The following is a 21,998-nucleotide window of genomic DNA, read 5'->3' as shown; positions in this document are numbered from 1 at the left end:
TAAATAATATGTGTCCTAGGTCCAATGTCTCCATCCCTTATGGAGGTGTCATAACACTGACCCTGATGTCAGAATGCCTGGGTTCAATCCCCCCTCTACTCTGTTCCTTACTAGCCACTGGATGTTGGGCAAGACCCTTAATCATTCTAAACCTCAGTTTCCTCATTTTAAAAAAGTTAGTGGTTTTTATTTCCCTGTCTAAAAATAATCATTTTGTACATATATGTGTGTGTACATATATATATAACCTATATCAAATTGCTTGCCATCTTAAGGATGGGGAAGGAAGGGAGGGAGGAAATTTGGAACTCAAAATTTTATTTAAAAATGAATGTTAAAAATTGTCTTTACATGTAATTAGAAAAAAAATACTGTTCTAAATAAATAAATAAATGAAAAAATTAAAATAATCATTAAACTACCTTACTCAACAGCATTACCATGAAGAAATAATAGGTGTAAAGTGCATCATGGGCCATAAGGTTCTACATGAACAAGCATCCTGAATTATTATTATTATTTTATGTAGTCTGACCTTTTTCTATGACCTAAAAAGAGGCATAAATTTAAGAATTTCAAAACAGTGAGAGCTTCTGTTGTTAGCTTCCTTCTTACCCCATCTAATACCAAAAGCCTCTCTACTGAACCACAGGACATCTACCTAACACAAACAGGAGCAGGACCTTGCCTCTGATTATGAAGCAGTGACCCAAGTTAGTCACCTCTCACCTCTCAATGCTCACTAGTCTATGGGAAATCAATAGGAGGCATCTCTGACCTGCACGACAAAGGAAAGAAAAAGCACCACAGTCATCATTCTCAGTTACCTATCACTGAAAGGCTCTCTATCCAGGCCAGGAAAAACCTAACCAACTGCCCTTTCAGCCTTCAGATCGCAGGGAGATCTCAGGGAAAAGTCAACTGACTCTTGCATGACTTTCTATGATCAAGTGATGGATTTCAACATCCTCTCAATCCCTAGAAGGGCCATCATGGCATCTTCTTCTTCCCTGATTAAGAAAGGAGAAAACTCTACTAAATAAATGTCCTTTGTCCGTTCGAAGTGGAGGAGCAACAGTGAAGAAACAGCTTGAACGGAAGAGCCCCAATGCCGAGAGTGCCCCCAAAAACCTTTGCAAAAGAATAAAACTGCACAAGTCAGAAGCGACTTACCATCTGCAGCCCATCACACCAGAGAAACAGTGACTTCCCTTTCACTCTCAGGTTCTGACTGCCCCACTCTTCTAAATGTGACTATTAAAGCTGCTGCCTGTCCGTGACGCTGAGGCTACTTGTTCCATGCTAATGCTCTGAGAGAGCTGCCTTGTGACAGCTGACAATACCAAGGAAGGAAAGAAGAGGGAGAAGGCTAGCTACCCTCTATTAGCCCTAGCCAAACATTTAGTAGGAAACTAGGAGGAAAAAAAGAAGGCGTCTGCCTCAGTTTCCCTATTACCTTTCCCTTTTACCCATTTTCTTCCTCCTTACTCCATTTATCTTCTTCCTTTCTACCTCCCCTAGAAGAGAAAAGGGAGAGAGAAGAGGAAGTGTCTAACTCTTCAAAAGAATTGAAAGAACCATAGGCTCACAGATTTTGGGAGGAAGGGGACGTTATGGGTCATCTCGTCCAACCCTCTCATTTTACGGATAAGAAAATTGAGATCAAGGAGAAATTAAGTGACTTGCCCAAGGCTACTAGTTAAGGAACTAAATTCTCGGTCTCCCTGGCAACTAGTCCAGTGATCTGTCACTACGCTTGATTCTATGTATAAAGGATTTCTTCTGAAACATCACCAGCCAGGAAGGGTGTACCCTTGTCCTAACTGTACCATTTGCTAGATGCATGACCATGGGAAAGCCAACTTCTCATGGGCCTCAGTTTCCCCATCTGTAAGAGGAGAGCATTAAATTCACCCTTATATGGGGTCCCTTCATCTCACTCTAGTGCTTGGGAGTAGGATACTAAGCCATAAGGATGGGGGTAGGAGGAAGAGGAAGGTATAAAAGAAGAAAGTTGCCCAGACTTCTTTTGCATTGTTGTTGCTGAATCCTATCTGACTCTCCATGACCCCATTTGGGGAAGATACTGGAGGGGTTTGCCATTTCCTTCTCCAGATCATTTTACAGATGAGAAACTGAGGCAAACAGGTATAACTGACTTGTCCAGGGTCACACAGATTCTAAGTGTCTGAGACCAGATTTGAACAGAGGACTCTTCCTCCTCTTCTGGATCCCAGGCCTGGTGCTGTATACACTGCGCCACCTAGCAGTCCATTCTCCTACATTAGGAAAGAACAAAATCTATTAACATGGTTTCTAGAGTACAGGTTAGGTGGAGATGGGAAGGGGATGCTGATAGAATAGAGCATTTAAAGAAAGGAAAAACAGGAAAGTCAGTTTAATTACATGGAGATTTTGGTCCATGTACATTTACAAGGACTTCATCTCTCTCTCTGTCTCTGTCTCTGTCTGTCTGTCTGTCTGTCTCTCTCTCTCTCTCTCCCTGTCTCTCTCCCTCTGTCTCTCTCCCTGTCTCTCTCTGTCTCTCTTTCTCCCTCTCTCTGTGTCTCTCTCTGTATGTCTTTGTGTCTCTGTGTGTCTCTCTCTCTGTGTCTCTCTGTCTCTCCCTGTCTTTCTCTGTCTCTGTCTCTGTTTCTCTCCTTGTCTGTCTGTCTGTCTTTCTCTCTCTCTCTCTCTCTCACACACACACACACACACACACACACACACACCCAGCAGAAGTTATTTTTACGTTTCAATAACATTTGCAACAAAGAAAAAACCTTATCCAAAAAAGGAAACATGTTCCACCTGGGGTTTTCTCACTTCCTTATTTTAAAATATTCTCCAAGTCCAAAAGACTGAGAACAATCATCTTGTCCTCTGCTTATTAGTTAAATATCAACTTGGATATTTCCAAACACGCTAATGTTCAGTCTCACTCCTATCTCCCTTTACAATCTGCTTTCACATCCATTCCCTTCCCACACTCTACATTCCAGCCAAAGTGGCCACCCAGAAGGTCCCCAAACCAGGTAGTCCACACCCACACTGACACAGACTGATACAGACCTCCCCCAAATCAGTGGTGAGTTGCTTCCTCACCTTCACCTCTCAGGAGCCTCACCTTCCCTCAAATGCTCTCCTCCATGATGCCATCCCTGATTCCACCAGGGACTAGAGCTCCCTCCCACTTCAAATGACCTTGTCTTTGCATATTTGTGGGCAGGTTGCATTGAGACAATTCAGCAAGTAGTTATTGAGCGCCTGCCCTATACCGGGCCCTTGGCTAGTGTCTGAACCACATCCCCCAATAGCCCCCATCCCCCGAAGATACAGGCTACTTAAGGATAGGGTCGACTTCTTTTTTGCCTTTCTAAACCACCACCCTTCCCCCAACCTGGTCCAATGTCCTGTGCTTAGTAGATTCTTAACAACAATGACAACAAGCATTTATTAAGTGCTTACTATGTGCCAAGCAGTGCAGCAAGCTGGCATAGTGAATAGAACACTGGGCTGGGAATCAGGAAGACTCATCTTCCTGAGTTTAAATCTGGTCCCAGACACTTACTAGCTGTGTGACCCTGCCCAAATCACTTAACCCTATTTGCCTCAATTTCCTTGTCTGTAAAATGAGGTAGAGAAGGAAATGGCAAACCACTCCAGTATCTCTGCCCAAAAAAAAACCCCAAATCAAATGGGGTCACAAAGAGTCAGACATGATTGAACAACAAAAAGTGTTCCAGGCACTATGTTAAGCACTGGCTAGAAAGCTGCAGGGATATGGAGAAAGGCAAAAATATCATCCCTGCCCTGAAAGATTAAAATCCAATTTATTGAATTAAAATATCTTCCCCTAAGTCATTTCTCTGGTCCATTGACCCTCAGGTGCCATGGTCCCTAATCACTTCCCTCATCTTGGTGGCTCTCCTCTGGTTTTTGAACACTCTTCTTAAAACGTGTGTACCCAGAACTGAATATAACAGGAGTGTGGTCTGAACAGAGTAAAGCAGGGGTGCCCCTTTGATGTTCTCATTCTATATACTGCCCCTCGTCTTAATAATCCTTGGGTGGGGTGAGATCTTTGGTACTGGGAGACAGTTCAGTTGGTGACATCAGAAGGGCTTGTTGCAGTTATTAAGCCTTTCAAGAAAACCAGGTCACAAGTCCTAGAGCCACTCGGAAGAAGCTCAAGTAGATTTGCAGTAGCAACAGCAGCAGCAGCAGCAGCAGCAGCACTGTACATCAGAAGCCAAAGCAATTCTGCTGCACCAAACTCTTAGAATACAGTGTAGGTCCTGACCCAAGATCAACACCAACATAGGAAGTGGTCATTATTCACTAGTCACCTCATGTAGCCCCAAAGGATAAAGCGAACCTGGCCGGCGGTAACATAAACCCCTAGACGACATTTGAAATCAACTCCGCTCATCCTTAATCCAGTAAAATTACTCCCTCTGTAGGGAATGGGTGGTTGTATACATTGGAGTGTGGGTCTACTCTGGAGCACCGCTAACAGCCTCCATGTGTACTCTGTCCTAATGCATCAGCCGAGGCTCAAGCCACTTAGCCCTTGAATGTTTTCCTCTTGGCAATCCAGAGCAGGCTTATTTGTTGTATGGATTTTACATGGGTTTTTTGGGCACAGAATATAATCTTTACAATTTTTCTCTTTTCCCCATTAAATAGTGGCCCTGCTCAATTTCTTCTGCCTCCTTCAACCTTCCTCCCTGCTTCCTTTTAAGCTTTTGAAGCCATATGGAGGCATGACTGTTCCAGAAGGGCACATGTGTAATAATTCCATTTGCTCCCTGTGTCTCAGTTTCCTTATCTGTAAAATGAGAAAGTTGAACCAGATGCCTTTTGTGATTCTTTTCAGCTCTAAATCTATGATTCTATGACCACAGAATTTTTTGTATTCTTAACTTTTACTAAAAGAAATAATAAAATGAAAACATATCCTCTGGGGTATTAAGTCATTCAATTCAATTTTATAAGCATTTATTAAGCCCTTCCTACTTGCTAGGTACAGAGCTAGGCCTGGGTAGACAAACACAAAAGACAAAGAATAACAATCCCTGCCCTCAAGGAGTTAATCATCTACTTTGGGGGAGAAAACATATAAACAGATAAAGTAAATGCAGAATAATTTCATTAACGTGGGGGTGAGGGGGAATTATAGAAAGGAGGGAGGTCAGGAAGGGCTTCACATCCAGACCTGAGCTGAACCTTGAGGAAGTCATGGTTATTTTCAACAGCCCCATCAAAGGTGGAAGCTGCAAGAAATTATGACCCCTCCTCCACTTACAGGAATTAAAACTGAGTGACAAAGAGATTAAACATTCCTTGCCAAAGACAACAAAATAAATCAATGGCAGAGGCACAAACAAGACTTTATGCCAGACACTGAGTAATCAGTAAATCAGTAAACCACCTCATCCCAGTATCACTCGTTTTTTATACATGAATTGTTATAGATCTATTGAGTACAATCCATAGCTCTGAAGCCCACTGTTCCGCTTAAAGTAAGGCTATGAGAAAACAGAGTGAGTGATAAGTGTGGTAAGTGTGCTGGTCTTGGAGTGAGAGGGTTTAAATCCTGCCTCTTAATATTTACTAGCTATGTGACTGTGACTCAAACCTCTCCGAGCCTCAGTTTCCTCATCTTTAAAATGGGGATAAAAATATCTTGCAGTACCTGCATCAGAGGGTTATTGTGAAGCTCAAATGCAATCATCTTTGTAAAATAATTTGCAAATTTTAAAGCACTATGTAAAAGTCAGTGGTTGTCACTACAAATATGTATACTACCAGAAAGGGGAGGAGGAGAGGGGAATGTGTGAAGCTACAGTAAACAAGTAGCTCTGATGGCTTATAGCTATTAAATGGTTAGACCATTCTAAAGATAGAGGGAGGAGACCTATCCTACTGTGATAGGTCAATAATGAGATTTCAAGTGAGAATCATGGTATCCAATGGGACCTGAATTTACTTTTTTCAACAGTAATGCAACAGCTCCCTCAAAACCAAAAGCCCCTTAGCTAATCCTGTAATTATTCATCATCTTAATTCTTTCCCCAGCCCCATCATTGTCTCATTCCTCATCATCTAGTTGTCTTCTGCCTCTCCCAACGGGATCGTTAGGGGGACCGAAACAGCAAAGGAATAAGAATGTTTCAGTGGAGATCTGCCATGATGGAAAGGGGATATGGTACCACCAAATACTGTCACTTAAAACCCTGGCTTAAAATCATTGACTCTTTCTTCCCTCTCTCCTTACCTCCAACCTCTAAGCAGTGAATGAATCAATTCTATGTCCCCAAATCTCTCTTGAAACCCATTGTCCTTTCCTCTTCCTGCTGCTACCATCCTAATTTGGTCAAAGAATCGTAGAGTTAGAGCTAGACCTTAGAAATGACCTCATCCAACCGTTTGGAGGAGTGGAGTGTTTGCCAAAGGGCACATAGGAATGATAAGATTACAAATGTAGAAGAGGAAGGGACCTTTGAGGTCACTGAGTCCAATTCCCTCATTTTACAAATGAGGAAACTAAACCTCAGAGGGATTAAGTGAGTCACACAACTAGTAAGTGCCAAAGGTCCAGGTATGATTGACTTCAAGTCCAGCTCTCTGTCCTCTAGGTGTGTGACTTCTAATCCTGTGTTCTTCCCACTAAACCAATATGCTCTTCCCATTGTGGGTAAAATTAGATTCACTTGCAATTGTCTTTTAAAATAGGCGTAATTTGTTTTGTTGTTTAGTTGTTTTCAGTTGTGTCTGTCTCTTTGTGACCCATTTTGAGGTTTTCTTGGCAAAGATACTGGAGTGGTTTGCCATTTCCTTGTCCAGCTAATTTTATAGATGAGGAAATTGAGACAAAGAGGTATAAGTGATTTGCCCAGGGTCCCACAGCTAGTGAGTGTCTGAGTTAGAACTCAGGTCTTCCAGACTTGAGGCTTGATTACCTCTGAGAGAGAGAGATAGAGACAGAGACAGAGAGACCAAGAGACAAAGAGAGACAGAGAGACAGAGACAGAGATAGAGAGACAGGATGATGGATAGAGAGCTGACCTAGAAGCCAGGAAAGACCTGGGTTCAAGTGCCACCTTCAACGCATACTGACTGCAGAACCCTGGGCAAGTCACTTAAACTCATGGTGCTTTAGGCAGCTATCACAATAATAGCTTTCCTGAAGCTGAAGGGACCTCATTGCCTTCCTCTGCTCTCCTCTTGGCATCACTCTACAAATGAGGAAAATGGGGAGAGGTTACAATGATTTGCCCAAGATCACCCAGATAGTGTAAGGAGAGAAGGCTGCACATGCGTATCCACTGAACAACCAAGTCATAATATCAGTCATTAATAATAATAGCCAACATTCATATAATGCTTGCATTACAAAGAGCTTCACAAAAATTGTTCCATTTTCCCCCCTCACCATAACCCTGGGAGGCAGGGTTATTATTACCCCCACTTTGCAGATGAGGAAAATGAAGCAGACAGAGATTAAACAGCTTGTCACGCACCTAGAAAGCATCTGAGACTGGGTTTGAACTGAAGTCTTCCTAACTCAAGAGGTCCAACGCTCTATCCACTGTGCCACCTAACTGCCTCATTAGTTATGACATCATTGACTCTTGCAACAAGATGCAAAAGGACAAAAAAGGTCAGGAAAATGAACAGAAATATCACCTTGTTTCTTTTCTCAGTGATCTGTTCCATAACTTCAGGTTTTCCAAATACCAAGATACAACTGAACCCATTTTTTTCCTAAAGTAATTATAGGAAATAGCATATGTGTAGTTTAACCTTGCATATATGGTGTAGGTATGACTTTGGCTCAAAACATGAATGGACTCTAATTGTAAATACATATTGTTTCACTGCTTTAAAGCAGTGAAGAACCAATAAGAAAAATCTTAAATTAAACACAAGCTCTACTTAAGCACTACCGCAAATTGGATAAGTTTTCACTTACATGAAAAATTAACCAAGGCTATGTTTGACTAGAGGTTGGCAACCTTTCAGAAGTGGGTGCAAACTTGCTGACTGCTATTCTTCTGGTGAATGAGCATGGTGGAGGTGATAATGACAAGAGGAGGATCACAGAATCACAGAATGTAAAAGCTGGAAGAGACCTCAGGAGCCACCTAGTCCAACTAGTACTGGACCCAGAATCTTCCAAAAACATAATAAAAAAAATGGTTATCTAGCTTCCACCTGAAAACCTCCTGTAAGGATGAACACAGCCCTTATTTCCACATCCACATGGACTGATAAAACAGCCTCCTAATAAGTATCTCTGCCTGTAGTCTTAACCCTCTCTAAACCATTCTTCACCCAAAAGAATTTGGGTGGTAGAATTCTGATGATGCTATTGCTTTGCTCCCCACCTCCACCTCTACTGCTCATGGAATAAAGCCCATACTGCTAAGCCTAGCATTCAGGTCCCCTCCATGCCCTGGTGCCTCCCTCCCTCCCTTTCCAGCCTTATTTCACACACTGCATAGTCTATACTCCAACCAAACTGATCTATTAGTATCCTTTAGTAGTTTCACCTCAGGGCTTCCTTTGGACCATTTCCTAAAACTGCCCTTCATCCCAAGGACTGAAATCCTATCCATCTTTTATTTTTTTTTCCTCCTTTTTTTTTTGGAGGGGGCAGGGCAGGGCAATTGGGGTTAAGTGACTTGCCCAAGGTCACACAGCTAGTAAGTGTGTCAAGTGTCTGAGGCCAGATTTGAACAAAAGTCCTCCTGACTCCAGGGCCATACCCATCTTTTAAACCCCACCACAGATGTTGACTCATCTTTCAGCCTTTCTTGATCCCTTCTCATTTATAAATGATCTACCCTTCCCTAGATTTCATATGGTGGTGTACTGGTAAATGTTTAAGAACTGGTTTTCCAGAAAAAAAATCAAGATGCTATTAAGACACTGCATTATTAACACTTTCTCCATCACTTTTGTTAGGTCTAGACAATCAACAAAACAATAAATCAAGCCCTAATTTGTAGCATTTGACAATTTCCAAAGTATAAAGCTCACACTGGAAATTTAGCAATCACCTTTTGTGAGCTGTTCTGAGGTGGCTCCAGAACACCCCTGATTTATATAACATTTCATATCCCTTATATTTTTTATTCTATTAAGCACTACAGTTATCCCTTTCCCATCATGACTTTCTCCATCATGGTATCACAGGTCAGCACAAGAAGTTAAATGAGAATGTGGGGGGAGTTTTGCAGAAGCTGCAGATGACTTGCAAAGGCCAACAGATGACACAGAGCCTATGACCAAATACTTAACCCAAATTTTACAATAAGGTACTGTAAACACCCCATAAAAGAAAAAGAAAAAAATCAGACTTCTTGTCTGGTACAAAGGGAGGGCCAAAAAATTTTGCTTGGATTTTTCATATAGCAGGGGGCACCGCTCCCCTAACCCCTGTGATGTGGAAGGATAACTATCTATTTATCATTGAGTTACTGAATATTTGTGTATGGGACAGGCAGCATGGGATAATGAAAAGGCTGCTGGACCTGGAGTCAGGAATGATTGAATTTTAATCTCACCTTCAACACTTAGTGTGTGAACATGGGCAAGTTAGGGAACTTATCTGAGCCTTGATTCCCATCAGTAAAACAGAGTGATGATATCTATAATTCTTTCCTTGCAGGATCGTGGCAAAAGTCAAATGAGATAACAGATATTTTGCAAATCTTAAAGTACGATGCAGACTTTAAACATCACTTGTTTTTACACATCAGGTAAAATGTGCAAAATGCAAAATGTGGACTCCGTGAAGACAGGGACTGGGGCTTAAATGTGTTTGTTTCTCCCCAAATACAGTCCACAGTCCTTCACAGAAAATGGACATTAATAATACTTGTGGAGCAGCATTTCTTAAAATGTGTTCCATGGACCTTTGTGGCATGAGGCAAAAGAAAAACACTTGTAATAGAGAACAAACATATGCAAAAGAAAGAAAGAGAGTAAGAAAGACAGAAAGAGAAAGAAAGGAAAAAGGAAAGGAAAGGAGAGGAGAGGAGAGGATGGGAGGGGAGGGAGGGGAGGGGGGGTCAAAGGGGAGAAGGGGAGAGGAGAGAGGAGGGAAGGAAATCTGAGCAAAAAAAATTGTTTTGTTGCCTATATTGGTCTGTCATGATCTGAGGTAGGGGGCACTGTGCCATGATGGCAGCTGGTAGTCAGGAAGCTTTTCCTCCTCAAGACTGAGGGCTGCTTTTGATAAAGCTGCTGCCTGTCATAAAGCCTTGAACAAGATCATAGAATCAGTGGAAGAGATAGGATTAGAACCTGAGTCTCCAGACAGCCATTTCAGTGTTCTTTTCCACTATATGATGCTTCCACAGTTATGGTTTTGTTCATAAGTTTCTTTTTGACAAAGCATAAAAGTAGGTGACGGTGTTAATATACTGAGCTACTCCATAGATGGGTTTTCCTAGGTTTCTGGTGAGGGGGTCAATTCAATAGAAGCCATGTCCCAGAAAGGAAGCCTGAAAGGAAACTGTGCCTTGGTGTCTCTGACCAAGAGATTACACAGAATCAGAATTCACAAATAAAAAGGACAATGGAAATACAATAATGCATTACTGAAATCATAAAGCTGCTTTCCTCCTCTTCCTCCTATTCTTTTGTCATTCCATTGTTCCTGAACATCTGGTGTACCTATAACCAACACACAGGGCTCACCCCCAGTGAAATTATTTCCGTTTGGGCAGGTTATTTAAATCCCCCATTATAATTACACCTTTATGACTTAAGAATACTGATGAACACAATGACCACCCACTATTTGAGGACTGAAGATGAAGCATGTTACCCACCCACATCTTGACAATGAGGGAATGCACTCATGGTACAGAATGAGACATGGACTTTGGCCAATGTGGGAATATTTTGGTCTTGACTATGCATATTTGTTCTGCCTCATTGGATGTGGTAGTGGAATAAGATGTGGGTAAGAGAGAAAATAAATGCTTGTTATTTGAAACAAATTATTTTTTAAAATTTTACCTTATTAAAGAAGGATTCTTGGCTGTCAAAACAAGAATGCCACCTTAAAAATCCTTCACAGTAAAGCCAGCATCAATGCATAAGTAAAATAATGTTGTTATTCATTATATAGTAATGTTGTTCCACAGGAGTTGTGACTTTACCAGGTATGGTTACCTGGTGCTATTTGTTGGTTTAGTGCAGGTGACTCCTATGAATTTGGGAAGCTACAATCACTTTCAGGCCATCCTGTTCACTATGTGTTGGTATGCTAGTCAGTGACCTGCTTACTCTGATGAGATTCTTTCTCTACCCAAAGCCTCTGGGTCATTCTTCTCCTGTCTTCTTTCCATCCCTTAGTTACATGGGATATAACAAATTTTTGAGCTAGTACCTTTTCAAAATTAAATTGCATTTCTAAATTAACATTCATTTTTCCTCTCCTTTTTCTTCTCCCTCTATCCTCCACCCATGGAAAAAGAAAAAGAAAAACAAAAACAAAGCCTTTGTAACACATATGCATTGGCCTTGTCCAAAAATATGTCTCATTCTGCATGCTAAGTCTGTCACCTTTCTGTCAGGATGTGGGTGATATTCTTCATTATTGGTTCTCTGGAATCATGGTTGATCATTGTATTAGACAGAGTTCTTCTTATGTCTTTTAATGCCGTTATCATAGTATAAATTGCTATTTGATGTAGTACTCTAAAAAAAATAGCACAGGGTAAAGAAATCAAAAGGTGAAGAGAATTCTTAACTCACAAGGAAGGCCAAATGGAAGAGGGACAGACAGACAAACAAACAGAGATAGAGACAGAGAGCCAAAAACAAGGCTGTTTATCCCTTCTCCATCATAGCCTTTGGTCGTTAATAATCTGATGGCATGTGACACTTCCTGGGCACTGAAGTCAATAATTTACCCTGGGTCAATAGTTGTGAGAATTCTCCCCCAGGAAGGGGAAAGGGACTTATTTGCCCTGAGTGACACTGGAATGTACCTGATTTACCCAAGGAATCCAGGGTTCTGAAAAACTCTCTTCCCTTTCCCATAACCCAGAGAGGAGATGATTACCTTCCAAAAAAACCTTTTTCACTGCAGCCACATAGGTTTCAGGGTCATCTTCATAAGTGAGTTCCTGCCAACAGGTCCAGTCCTCAAAGAACCCTGAGAAATCTTCACAGTCGTCCACCCCACAGAACAGCTTCAACACCCTCTGGGGAGGGCACAGGGCTTTCTGAAGGCTGGAGAGCACCGTGGGTTGATAAAAGTTCTGAACTAGTTCACCTGATAGGAGTACAATGATACATCGACTATTAAGGAAGAGGGTCAGGTCTCTAGTGGGGATGGCAGCCCTGTGCCTCAGTTCATAGGTCAGGGTGTGCTGGTTCCGAAGCTGAAAACTTGAAAGAAAAAGATTCTGCAGATACTGACACCATTCTTGGGCATCTGAGCTGTGGACAATTAGGATATCACACTTCCTGGGGGTTCCTGTAAAAGAATGAGACAGGTCTACATTATTTACTTTGCACCAAAAAAAGTAGCCGAAGTATTAAAAATTAATCAGTGTTTTTTTAATTACTCCTATGTGTCCAGGATTGTGTTAATTACTTTGAAGGTGGAGGAATGCCAGGGAAGATGGCCCTCACCTATGAAGACTTTATAGTCAAGTTGGGGAGATTTGGCATACACACACAAAGCAATCATACAACAAGATAGTATTGGGTTTGGACTATGTGACCTCTAAGGTCCCTTCCGGTTCTAAATTCAGGACCCTAAAAGTACTAAATTCTATCATATCCAAAGATGAAAGAATCTAGTCCGACCTGGAGCAGTCAGGGAGAGGCTTCATGTAAGAGGCAGTACTTTAACTGGACCCCAAAACATGGGTACAATGTGGATAAGTAGACAGAACAAGGGAAGGTTTTTTTTTAATTTATTGATACATTTTGTTTTCACATAAGACAATTCCGAAAGACCCTTCCAAGCATATGTTTTGTTCACAGCTATTAGTTTATCAGTCGTTAACAGAAAGCACTTATCTATTGGGGAATGGTAAAAGATTGTAAAAAGATACAAACAACCTATTTTCAAAAGAAAGGAAATAAACTATACCACCTAAAAAGTGTCCAAAATCACTAATAATCAGAGAAATGAAAATTAATGCAAGTCTGAAGTATCATCCACTGGAACCATCAAGCTCAAGACAATGCTAAATGATAGGAAAACTCATTTTTGGAGGGGCTAGGGGAAGGTCAACATGTTAATTCATGCCTAATGGAAGTGTGAATTGGTTTAACCATTCTGGAAAGCAATTTCTAATGAAACAATAAAATTACCTAGACATTTGATTGCTGGATTTATGTTCCAAGAAGTTACTGAAAGCAACAAAAGACCAATATATACAAAAGTATTATTATTTGTGATAACAAGAAAGATGGAAACAATATACACGCCCAACAGTTGAGAACTGGTTGAACAAATTATAGTATGAAAATTTAATGGAACCGCTGCTGAACTGTAAGGAGTGAGGAATAGGAAGAATTCAGAGAAAAATGGGAAAATAAATAGGAAGTGACACAGTATAAAGAAAACAAGTCACAAGAACATGTACAATGACAACAAAAATTCAATAAAGTCAACATGGTGAGGCAACAAAACTCAGGCCCCATCAATGGTTGACATTAGTACAATGCTGTCAATACCATCATACCTTCTTTCTGTTAACAATTGATAAACTGACAGTTGTGAACAAAACATGTACTTTCTAAGAGACTTTGGGAATTGTCTCGGGTCAAAACAAAATGTATCAATAATTTATTTTTTTTAAAAACCACCATTCCCTGTCCTGTCTGCTTATCCATGCTATACTCATGTTTTGGGGTCTAACTAAAGTACCACTTCTTCCGCGAAGCCTCTCCCTGACTGCTCCAGGTCAGATTGGATTCTTTCATCTTTGGACATGATAGGATTTACTACTTATAGGTTCCTGGGTTTAGAATCAGAAGGGACCTTAGATGTAATCTAGTCCAACCCCAATATTATCTTATTCTATGATTGTTTTGTGTGCATGCTAAGTCTGCCCAACTTGACTGTAAAGTCTTCACGGACAAGAGCCACTTTCCCTGCATTCCTCCACCCTCACAGTAACTAGGACAATAATGAATGTTGGTTCAAAATATTAAATTTATATGCCAGAATTTTATCAGTTATTTAATGCAAAGGTCTTTCCCAATTAACATATTTTCTTTCTTTCATATCTTCTCTTCTGATTCTAATGGCATTAATCTTATTTTACAAAAGCTTTAAATTTTATATAAAAGGCAATCTTTTATGATCTTTTCTATCCCGTGTCTGATAAGAAATTTTTCCTCTATCCATAACTGTGAAAACTGCCACTGTCCTTTAACGTTTGTATAATGTAATTTTATTTATAGACAATTTATCCATTTGTGATTTATTGTGGTAGGCCAAGTAGATAGCACAGTGGATAAAATGACGGCCGTGGAGTCAGGAGGACCTGAGTTCAAAATTGATCTCAGACACTAGTTGTGTGACCCTAGGCAAGTCATCTAACTTTCGCCTCACTCCTTCATCTGTAAAATGAGCTGGATGAGGAAACGGCAAGCCTCTCCAGTATCTTTGCCAAAAAAACAAAACAAAACAAAACAATATAAACAGGATCATGAAGAGCTGGACAAGACTGAACAACAGATTCTTTCTTTGTTGTATTGCTCCCTGGTTCAAGTATCAGTGTTATATTTGTCTCATAGAAGGTTTATGATGGATTCTCTTCCTTCTTCATTTTTGCAGACAATTTATACAACACAAGATTTTTTTGTTTGTTTTTTGACTATCTGATGGAATTCATTTGTAAATGAATCAAGACAAGTTTCTCCCCCTCCCTTTACCCCCACCCCTGCCACCTTTGGGAGACATGGCTTACTAGATTTCTCTTTCTGAGGTTGGTTTCAATTCTCTATTTCCTGTTTTGTTGATACAGGTATTTAATGTTTTTATAATTATTCACCCATTTCATTAGTTTTCCATTTTGTAGGTATATAATTGCATATAATAGATGAATAATTTTCTTCATTTCTCCCCATTCTTTGTGAATTCCCCTCTCATTTTTTATCACGCAAATTTAATTTTCTTCTCTTTTTAATCAAGTTAACAAATGGTTAATCTAGTCTACTGTTTTTAAACAACTCAGTATTATTAATTTAATACTTGATTTGTAATTTTGTCTATCTCATCTTGTGCTTGCTTTGGGTTTTTTAATTTGATTTTTTTTTAGCTTTTTTAAAAAAGTATGTGCTCAATCCATCGATCATCTCTCTCTTGTTAATATAGATGTTCAGAGACATATTTTCCTCTAAGGATTGCTCTGGCTAAACTCTGTAGGTTTCAGTATATTATCTCATAGCTTTACCATTTTATTTAATATGATTTATTGTTTCTATGACCTTACTCACTCATTCCCTCTCTTTCCTATGTCCCACTATATGTGAATCACCATTTTGTTGTGGTGGTGGTTGTTGTTCAGTCATTTTCAGTTGTTTCTGACTCTTCATGACCCCATTTGGGACTTTCCTGGCAAGGATACTGAAGCAGTTTGCCATTTCCTTCTCCAGCTCATTTTACAGATGAGGAACTGAGGCAAACAGGGATTAAGTGACTTGCCCAGAGTCACACAACTACTAAATGTCTGAGGCTGGATTTGTACTCAGGAAAATGAGTCTTCCTGACTTCAGGCCCAGCACTCTATCCACTGCACCTCCTAGCTGCCCTTCCCAACACTGGTTTTCTCTAAAGAATACCAAGAAGTTGCCCATTCTTAAAAATATATATTTTTTCTTAGTGGTATTATGCTTCATTTTGCTGGATAAGTTGGATGCAACCCATTTTTTTTTCTTTACTTTTTGATATAAGATTCTGATCTTTCCTTTCCCATTTCTTTCTTACTTCTTGAGAAGGCCTCCAAGTTTAAACAGGTTTTATGGGCAGGTTGGCTTTTCCTATTTATTTTGCTGCTACATATTCCTATAATATGAGATCTTTGCTTTCTGGAAAATCTTCTCCTACAGCAAGGGTTTCTTAACTTTTTTGTACATCTGGGTCCCTTTGACATTCTCATGAAGCTTAGGGAACTCTTCTAATAAGAGCCTTTTTTAAATAATTAAAGGATATGCAATATTTCACTTAGAGGTTATTTAAAATAAAGATGTAAATTTTTTTTTCCTCATTCAAGTTCACAGAACCTTTACAATCTATCCACAGGGGTCCATGAGACCCATGGATCCTTAAGGCCCTATCATTGAGCCTTTAAAGGTATCACACATTTACCTGTTGTTTAGGTAGTACAAACTGATGGATGGATGAATAAAGAATGTTTTTCTTACTATTTCTATCATCATTTTTGTGCCTCTTCCAGTAAAAGATCATGCTAACCTTAAGCTTAGCTGGTTATCAAAGCTATTCTTTTGCCAAACAGCTATGGAGTCCATTGTGAGGAAGCAAAATTACTTGTCCAGTAATATTTTTATTTTCCTGCCCCTCAAATGCTATCTGAGTGGGTCAACCTACAGACCAGAGTATTATTTCATAGGCAGTGTCTTATTAAACAGCTAACTTCATGAGAAAAATTGACCTTTCACATGTGTGAGTTATCCCATTTCACAATAATTTAAAATATAAAATGGCTTATGATGAGTGTGCTGAGAATTTGCCAAAGTTAAAGTTAAACTCTAAGAAGAATGTCACCTTAAAAAGAATCTGAATTTTTCATATCTTCTGATGAAATTGCTCCTCAATTTACTATATACAAATGGAACAAACAAACCTGAAGTGCAGGTGAGGATGGACAGGGGAGTAGTTCTAGTTAATTATGTTCCTAAGCTAGAAATCAGAGAGGCAGCATGATCCAGTGGTAACAGTAGAAGTCAGAAGACCTGGATTCAAATCTCTCTTCTGCCAGGTACTATCTGGGTAACCTAAAGCAGAGGAACCAAACTCCCACAGGCTGAATGCAGCAGCAAAACTCCAAGTACAGCCAAATCAGATTAAAATGACATTAAAATGACAATTAAAATTAAAATTAACAAAATACATAAAAATACAATATAACATAAATAATGCCAGTTGGTGGTTTTCTAAGAATACATCCTATGGCCCAGATATGTTTCTATTTGAGTTTGACACCGCCGACCTAGATCATTGACAGAGGAAACTACCTTGAAACTATAGCTGCAGAGCAGGTACCAATCTGGGGCAGTTAGGATAGAGCACTGGGGCTTTAAATCAGGAAGACTCAAATTCATAAGTTCAAATCTAACCTCAGAGACTTACCAGCTGTGTGACCCTGGGCAAGTCAATTAACTCTGTTTCAGTTTCCTCATCTGTAAAATGAGCTGGAGAAGGAAATGGCAAACCACTCCAGTGGTTTGCTAAGAAAACCCCAAAACGAAGTCAAGAAGAGTCAGACAGAACGTGACTAAAACAACCCAACAACAACCAACAGTTACCAATCTACTTTGACAAAAGGGGTTTCTTCTCTGAGAGCTTCCTATAACATTTAAATCATAGATCTGGTTCCCCTTACCCTCTCCAAAACAATGAAAAGGCAGAAATAAATCCATGATTTATTTCCATCAAAAACTATTAAAATAAAAAGTTCTTGCACATCTATACAGAAAAAACTTCTGTCCAGAATGTCTCATTCTCAAGGTTCCAAGATAGCTGAAGTTTTGCCATAGGACGATTGGTGTTAAATTCAAAGGACTTGGAACCTACGTGACTATGGTGGGAACACTTAAAAGGAAGTGGTTAACAAATCATAATAGCATCACAACTAAGTTTTCCACCAGCCTGTCACATGTTTTGGGGGCAATTTGCTCAATCCCACAATTAGATTCTTTCATCACCTCTTTTTGTCTTGCTGTGCTTTTGTTAGAGAAATTGGAGAAGACTAAAAAAAAAAAAAAGAGGAATTAGGGTCCTCTCATGATGGGTTGGATGACACTCCAATGTTAGATTTAAAAAGTCTAGATCAGCAAGTATCACTAGCACCGGGGATGTCCCATCCATCCACCATAATTCCTTTCCTTTAACCATAAATCATTTCCCCGACTATATCAAGCCACTTCTTTTTTTCTTCCATGGGTGGGGACACCATTGTGTGGAGAAACCAGTGACAGAAATGGAAGGAAATCTTATCCAAAAACCAGTCATTCCCTAGTTGATGCTCATCTTGGCCACATGTATACTAAAATTAAAATAATAGAGATAAGCTCAGAATGGCCCCTATGCAAGGATGGCACACAAATTCATAGTGTTCTGTGTTTTTGTTATATAAAATTAAAAGTTTTTGACCAAAACAAAATATATAATCAGAAGAAAAGCAATTTCTCTGATAAATTTCATATTTTAAGATGTATTATTCAAATTTTAAGAATAAGAGCCATTCTCCAGTTGATAAATGGTCAAAGGATATGGAGAGGCTGTTTTAAGAGAAAGAAATCCAAACTATCCATAGCTATATGAAAAAATTTTCTAAATCAATAATAATTAGAGGAATGCAAATTAAAACAATTATGAGGTTCTACCTCATACCTATCAGATTGGCAAAGTTGGCCAAAAAAAGGAAAATGATGAATTCTGGAGTGTCTTTGGAAAAACAGGTATATTAGTGCACTTTTGGTGGAGCTATGAACTGGTTACCCATTCTGGAAAGCAGTTTGAAACTATGTTAATAGACTTCCAGTGCCAAGATGGCAAAGTAAGGAAGGAACCCCCTGAAGCCCTCCCTAATTCCCCTCCAAATCACTAGAAAATCACCTCAGAATTGGTCGAGGAGCAGGGAAGCACTTTACCAGCACAGCAGGAGAGGTATGTCTCACTGGGGTGGAGGGGAGAGAGGTCCAAGAGAAACAGCAGTAGCCAGTAACAGCAGCAGCCAGTCTCATAGCAGGAGATCTGAAGCAAGGCTCCAAGCCTGGAGCAATCCACCAGTGAAGCCCTGCCCTCCTGCAAACCAGCAACCCCCTAGGCAAGTGAGCAGTCTGTGCAATGCATCAAGGTCCTACCCCAGTGACCCCACCCCTAGCACAAGTCATCAGTCAGTCCTTGACCCAAAGGCTGATCAGTAGTGAATCCTCTGCCCAGGGCTGGCCAACAGCAAGACCCCACCCCAGGGGCCTACCAACAGAAAGCCTGTTTCCCTAGCCATCCAGAAGCAAGGCTCCACCCCTGGAGCAGGCCAGTAGCTAAACTACAAAGGCAGGGGAGGCCAACATGAAGTCTCCACCCCTACCTCCCCCCCACCCCAATACAAGCCAGAAGGGAAGTATACCCTCCAGAGAAAGGAAGCAGTTAAGCCCTGAAGCCCAGTAAAAGCCAGCAGTAAGTCTCAGAGGCCCAGAACAAAAAGCCTGGGACAGTGCAGAACCAGAGCCCAACTCACATAAAAACACCAAATCACCAAAAAAAAAAGGCAGAAAAAAATGAACAAAAAAAAAAACAGAAATAGACCTGGGTTATAGAAAATTACTATTGTGATAGGGAAGATTAAGGCATAAACTTAGAAGAGGACAATAGTGTCAAAATGACTACATGTGAAGCCTCCAAGAAAAATATAATTTGCTCTCAGGCCCAAAAAGAATTCCTGGAAGAGCTTCAGAAAGATTTTAAAAAGCAAATTAGAGAAGAAGAAAAATTGGGCAAAGAAATGAGAGCAATACAAGAGAATCATGAAAAAAGAGTCAATAGCATGGGAAAAGATATACAAAAACTTACTGAGGAAATGCCCAAATGGAAAAGGAAGTACAAAAGCTCATTGAAGAAAATAATTTCTTAAAAATTAGAAAGGAACAAGTGAAAACTAATGACTCTGTCAGACATCAAGATACAATAAAACAAAATGACAAAGTTAAAAAAAAAAATAGAAGAAAATGTGAAATTTCTCATTGGAAAAACAATTGACCCAGAAAATAGATCCAGAAGAGATAATATAAGAATTATTAAACTACTGAAAGGCATGATTTAAAAATAATAAAAAGGCTGGACAACATCTTTCAAGAAATTATCAAAGAAAACTGCCCTGATATAATAGAACCAGAGGTCAAAATAGAAATTGAAAGAATCTACCAATCAGTGCCTGAAAGAAATCCCCAAATGAAAATTTCCAGGAGCAGCATAGCCAAATTCCAGAGCTCACAAATCAAGGAGAGAGTATTACAAGCAGCCAAAAGGAAACAATTCAAATATCATGGAGCTACAGTCAAGATTACACAGGATTTGGCAATTTCCATATTAAAGAACCAGTGGGCTTGGAATATGACATGTCAGAGGACAAAGGTGTTAGGATTACAACCAAGAACCACTTACCCAGAAAAATTGAATATAATCTTTCAGGGGAAGAAAAATGGATTTTCAATGAAATAGAGGATCTCCAAGCAATTCTAATTAAAAGACAAAAGCTGAATAAAAAATTTGACTTCCAAATACAAGACTCAAGGGAAATATAAAAAGGTAAAAAAGAAACAAGAAAGAGAAAAAATAAGACATTCAATAAGGTTAAATTATTGGTATTTCTATATAACAAGACAATAATAGTACTATAAGAGCAATTAGAAGGAGAATATGTAGATAGAAGGTATGGATATAAAGTGACTTTGATGGGATGATACCCCAACAAACAAAATAAAGGGGTAAGAAAAAAAATTACACTGGAAGGAGAGGGGAGACTGAATGGAGTAGATTATCCCACATAAAAGAGGCATGAAAGAACTATTATAATAGAAGGGAAGATGGGGGTGGTGGGCAAAGCTTACTTTCATCAAAATTGGCTCAAAGAAGTATAACATACACACTCAGTTGGATATAGAAATCTATCTTACCCTACAAGGAAGTAAAAAGGGATGGGGATAATAGAAGGAGAAGGGGAGGATGAAAAAAAGGAGGGTATATTGGGGAAGGCAGTGACCAGAAGTAAAACACTTTTGAGGAGGGAAAGGCTGGGAGTAAGTGGGAGTAAGTGAATGCCAATAAATTTGACAACCTAAATGATATGGATGAATATCTATAAAAATATAAATTACCCAGATTAACAGAAGAAGAAATAAAATACTTAAATAAACCAATCTTAGAAAAATAAATTGAACAAGCCATCAATAAACTTTCTAAGAAAAAATCCCTAGGATGAGATGGATTCACAAGCAAATTCAAACACTTAAAGAACAATTAATCCTAATACTATATAAACTATTTGGAAAAAAAGTGGAGTCCTACAAAATTCCTTTTATGACACAAATATGGTGCTGATACCTAAAACAGGAAGAGCCAAAACAGAGAAAGACAGAGACCAATTTCCTTAATGACTATTGATGCAAAATTTTTAAATAAAATACTAACAAAGACATTACAACAATAAATCACAAGAATCATACACTATGACCAGGTGGGACTTACATAAGGAATGCAGGGCTGGTTCAATAACAGGAAAACCATCAGCATAATTGACAGTTTCAATAACAAAACCAACAGAAATCATATGGTTATCTCAATAGATGTAGAAAAGTTTTTGACAAGATATAGCACCCATTTCTACTAAAAACACTAGAGGCCATAGGAATAAATAGAGCTTACCTTAAAATGATAAGTAATATTTATCTAAAACCACTAGCAAGCATTATCTATAATAAGGGTAAGCTAAAAGCCTTCCAATACAATCAAGGGTGAAGCAAGGATGTCCATTATTTAATATTGTACTAGAAATATTAACTATAGCAATAAGACAAGAAAAAGAAATGAAAGGAATTAGAATAGGCAATAAGGAAACAAAAACATCACTTTTTGCAGATAATATGATGTTATATTTAGAACATCATAGAGAATCAACTAAAAAACTACTTGAAATTGTTAACAACTTTAGCAAAGTTCCTGGATACAAAATAAGTCCACATAAATCATCAGCATTTCTATATAT

General features: G+C 39.3%; 1 protein-coding gene and 1 non-coding gene across 2 annotated transcripts in view; one reads left to right on the top strand and one right to left on the bottom strand.

Moving 5' to 3' along the window:
* The window catches only part of PIK3AP1 (phosphoinositide-3-kinase adaptor protein 1), a 143,988-nt gene that overhangs the window by 113,335 nt on the left and 8,655 nt on the right, over positions 1–21,998 (bottom strand). The window contains exon 2 of the mRNA XM_036735081.1: positions 12,089–12,505. Coding sequence (XP_036590976.1) covers positions 12,089–12,505 — 417 coding nt within the window. The remainder of the gene's footprint in view (positions 1–12,088; positions 12,506–21,998) is intronic.
* LOC118830372 lies at positions 18,255–18,359 on the top strand. Its single transcript, XR_005009019.1, has one exon. It is a non-coding gene; the product is annotated as a U6 spliceosomal RNA (small nuclear RNA).

This window comes from Trichosurus vulpecula, chromosome 8, assembly GCF_011100635.1.
Source record: "Trichosurus vulpecula isolate mTriVul1 chromosome 8, mTriVul1.pri, whole genome shotgun sequence".
Lineage (NCBI taxonomy): Eukaryota > Metazoa > Chordata > Mammalia > Diprotodontia > Phalangeridae > Trichosurus > Trichosurus vulpecula.
Note: the sequence above shows the minus strand (reverse complement) of the source record. Positions and strands in the feature narration are given on the sequence as shown.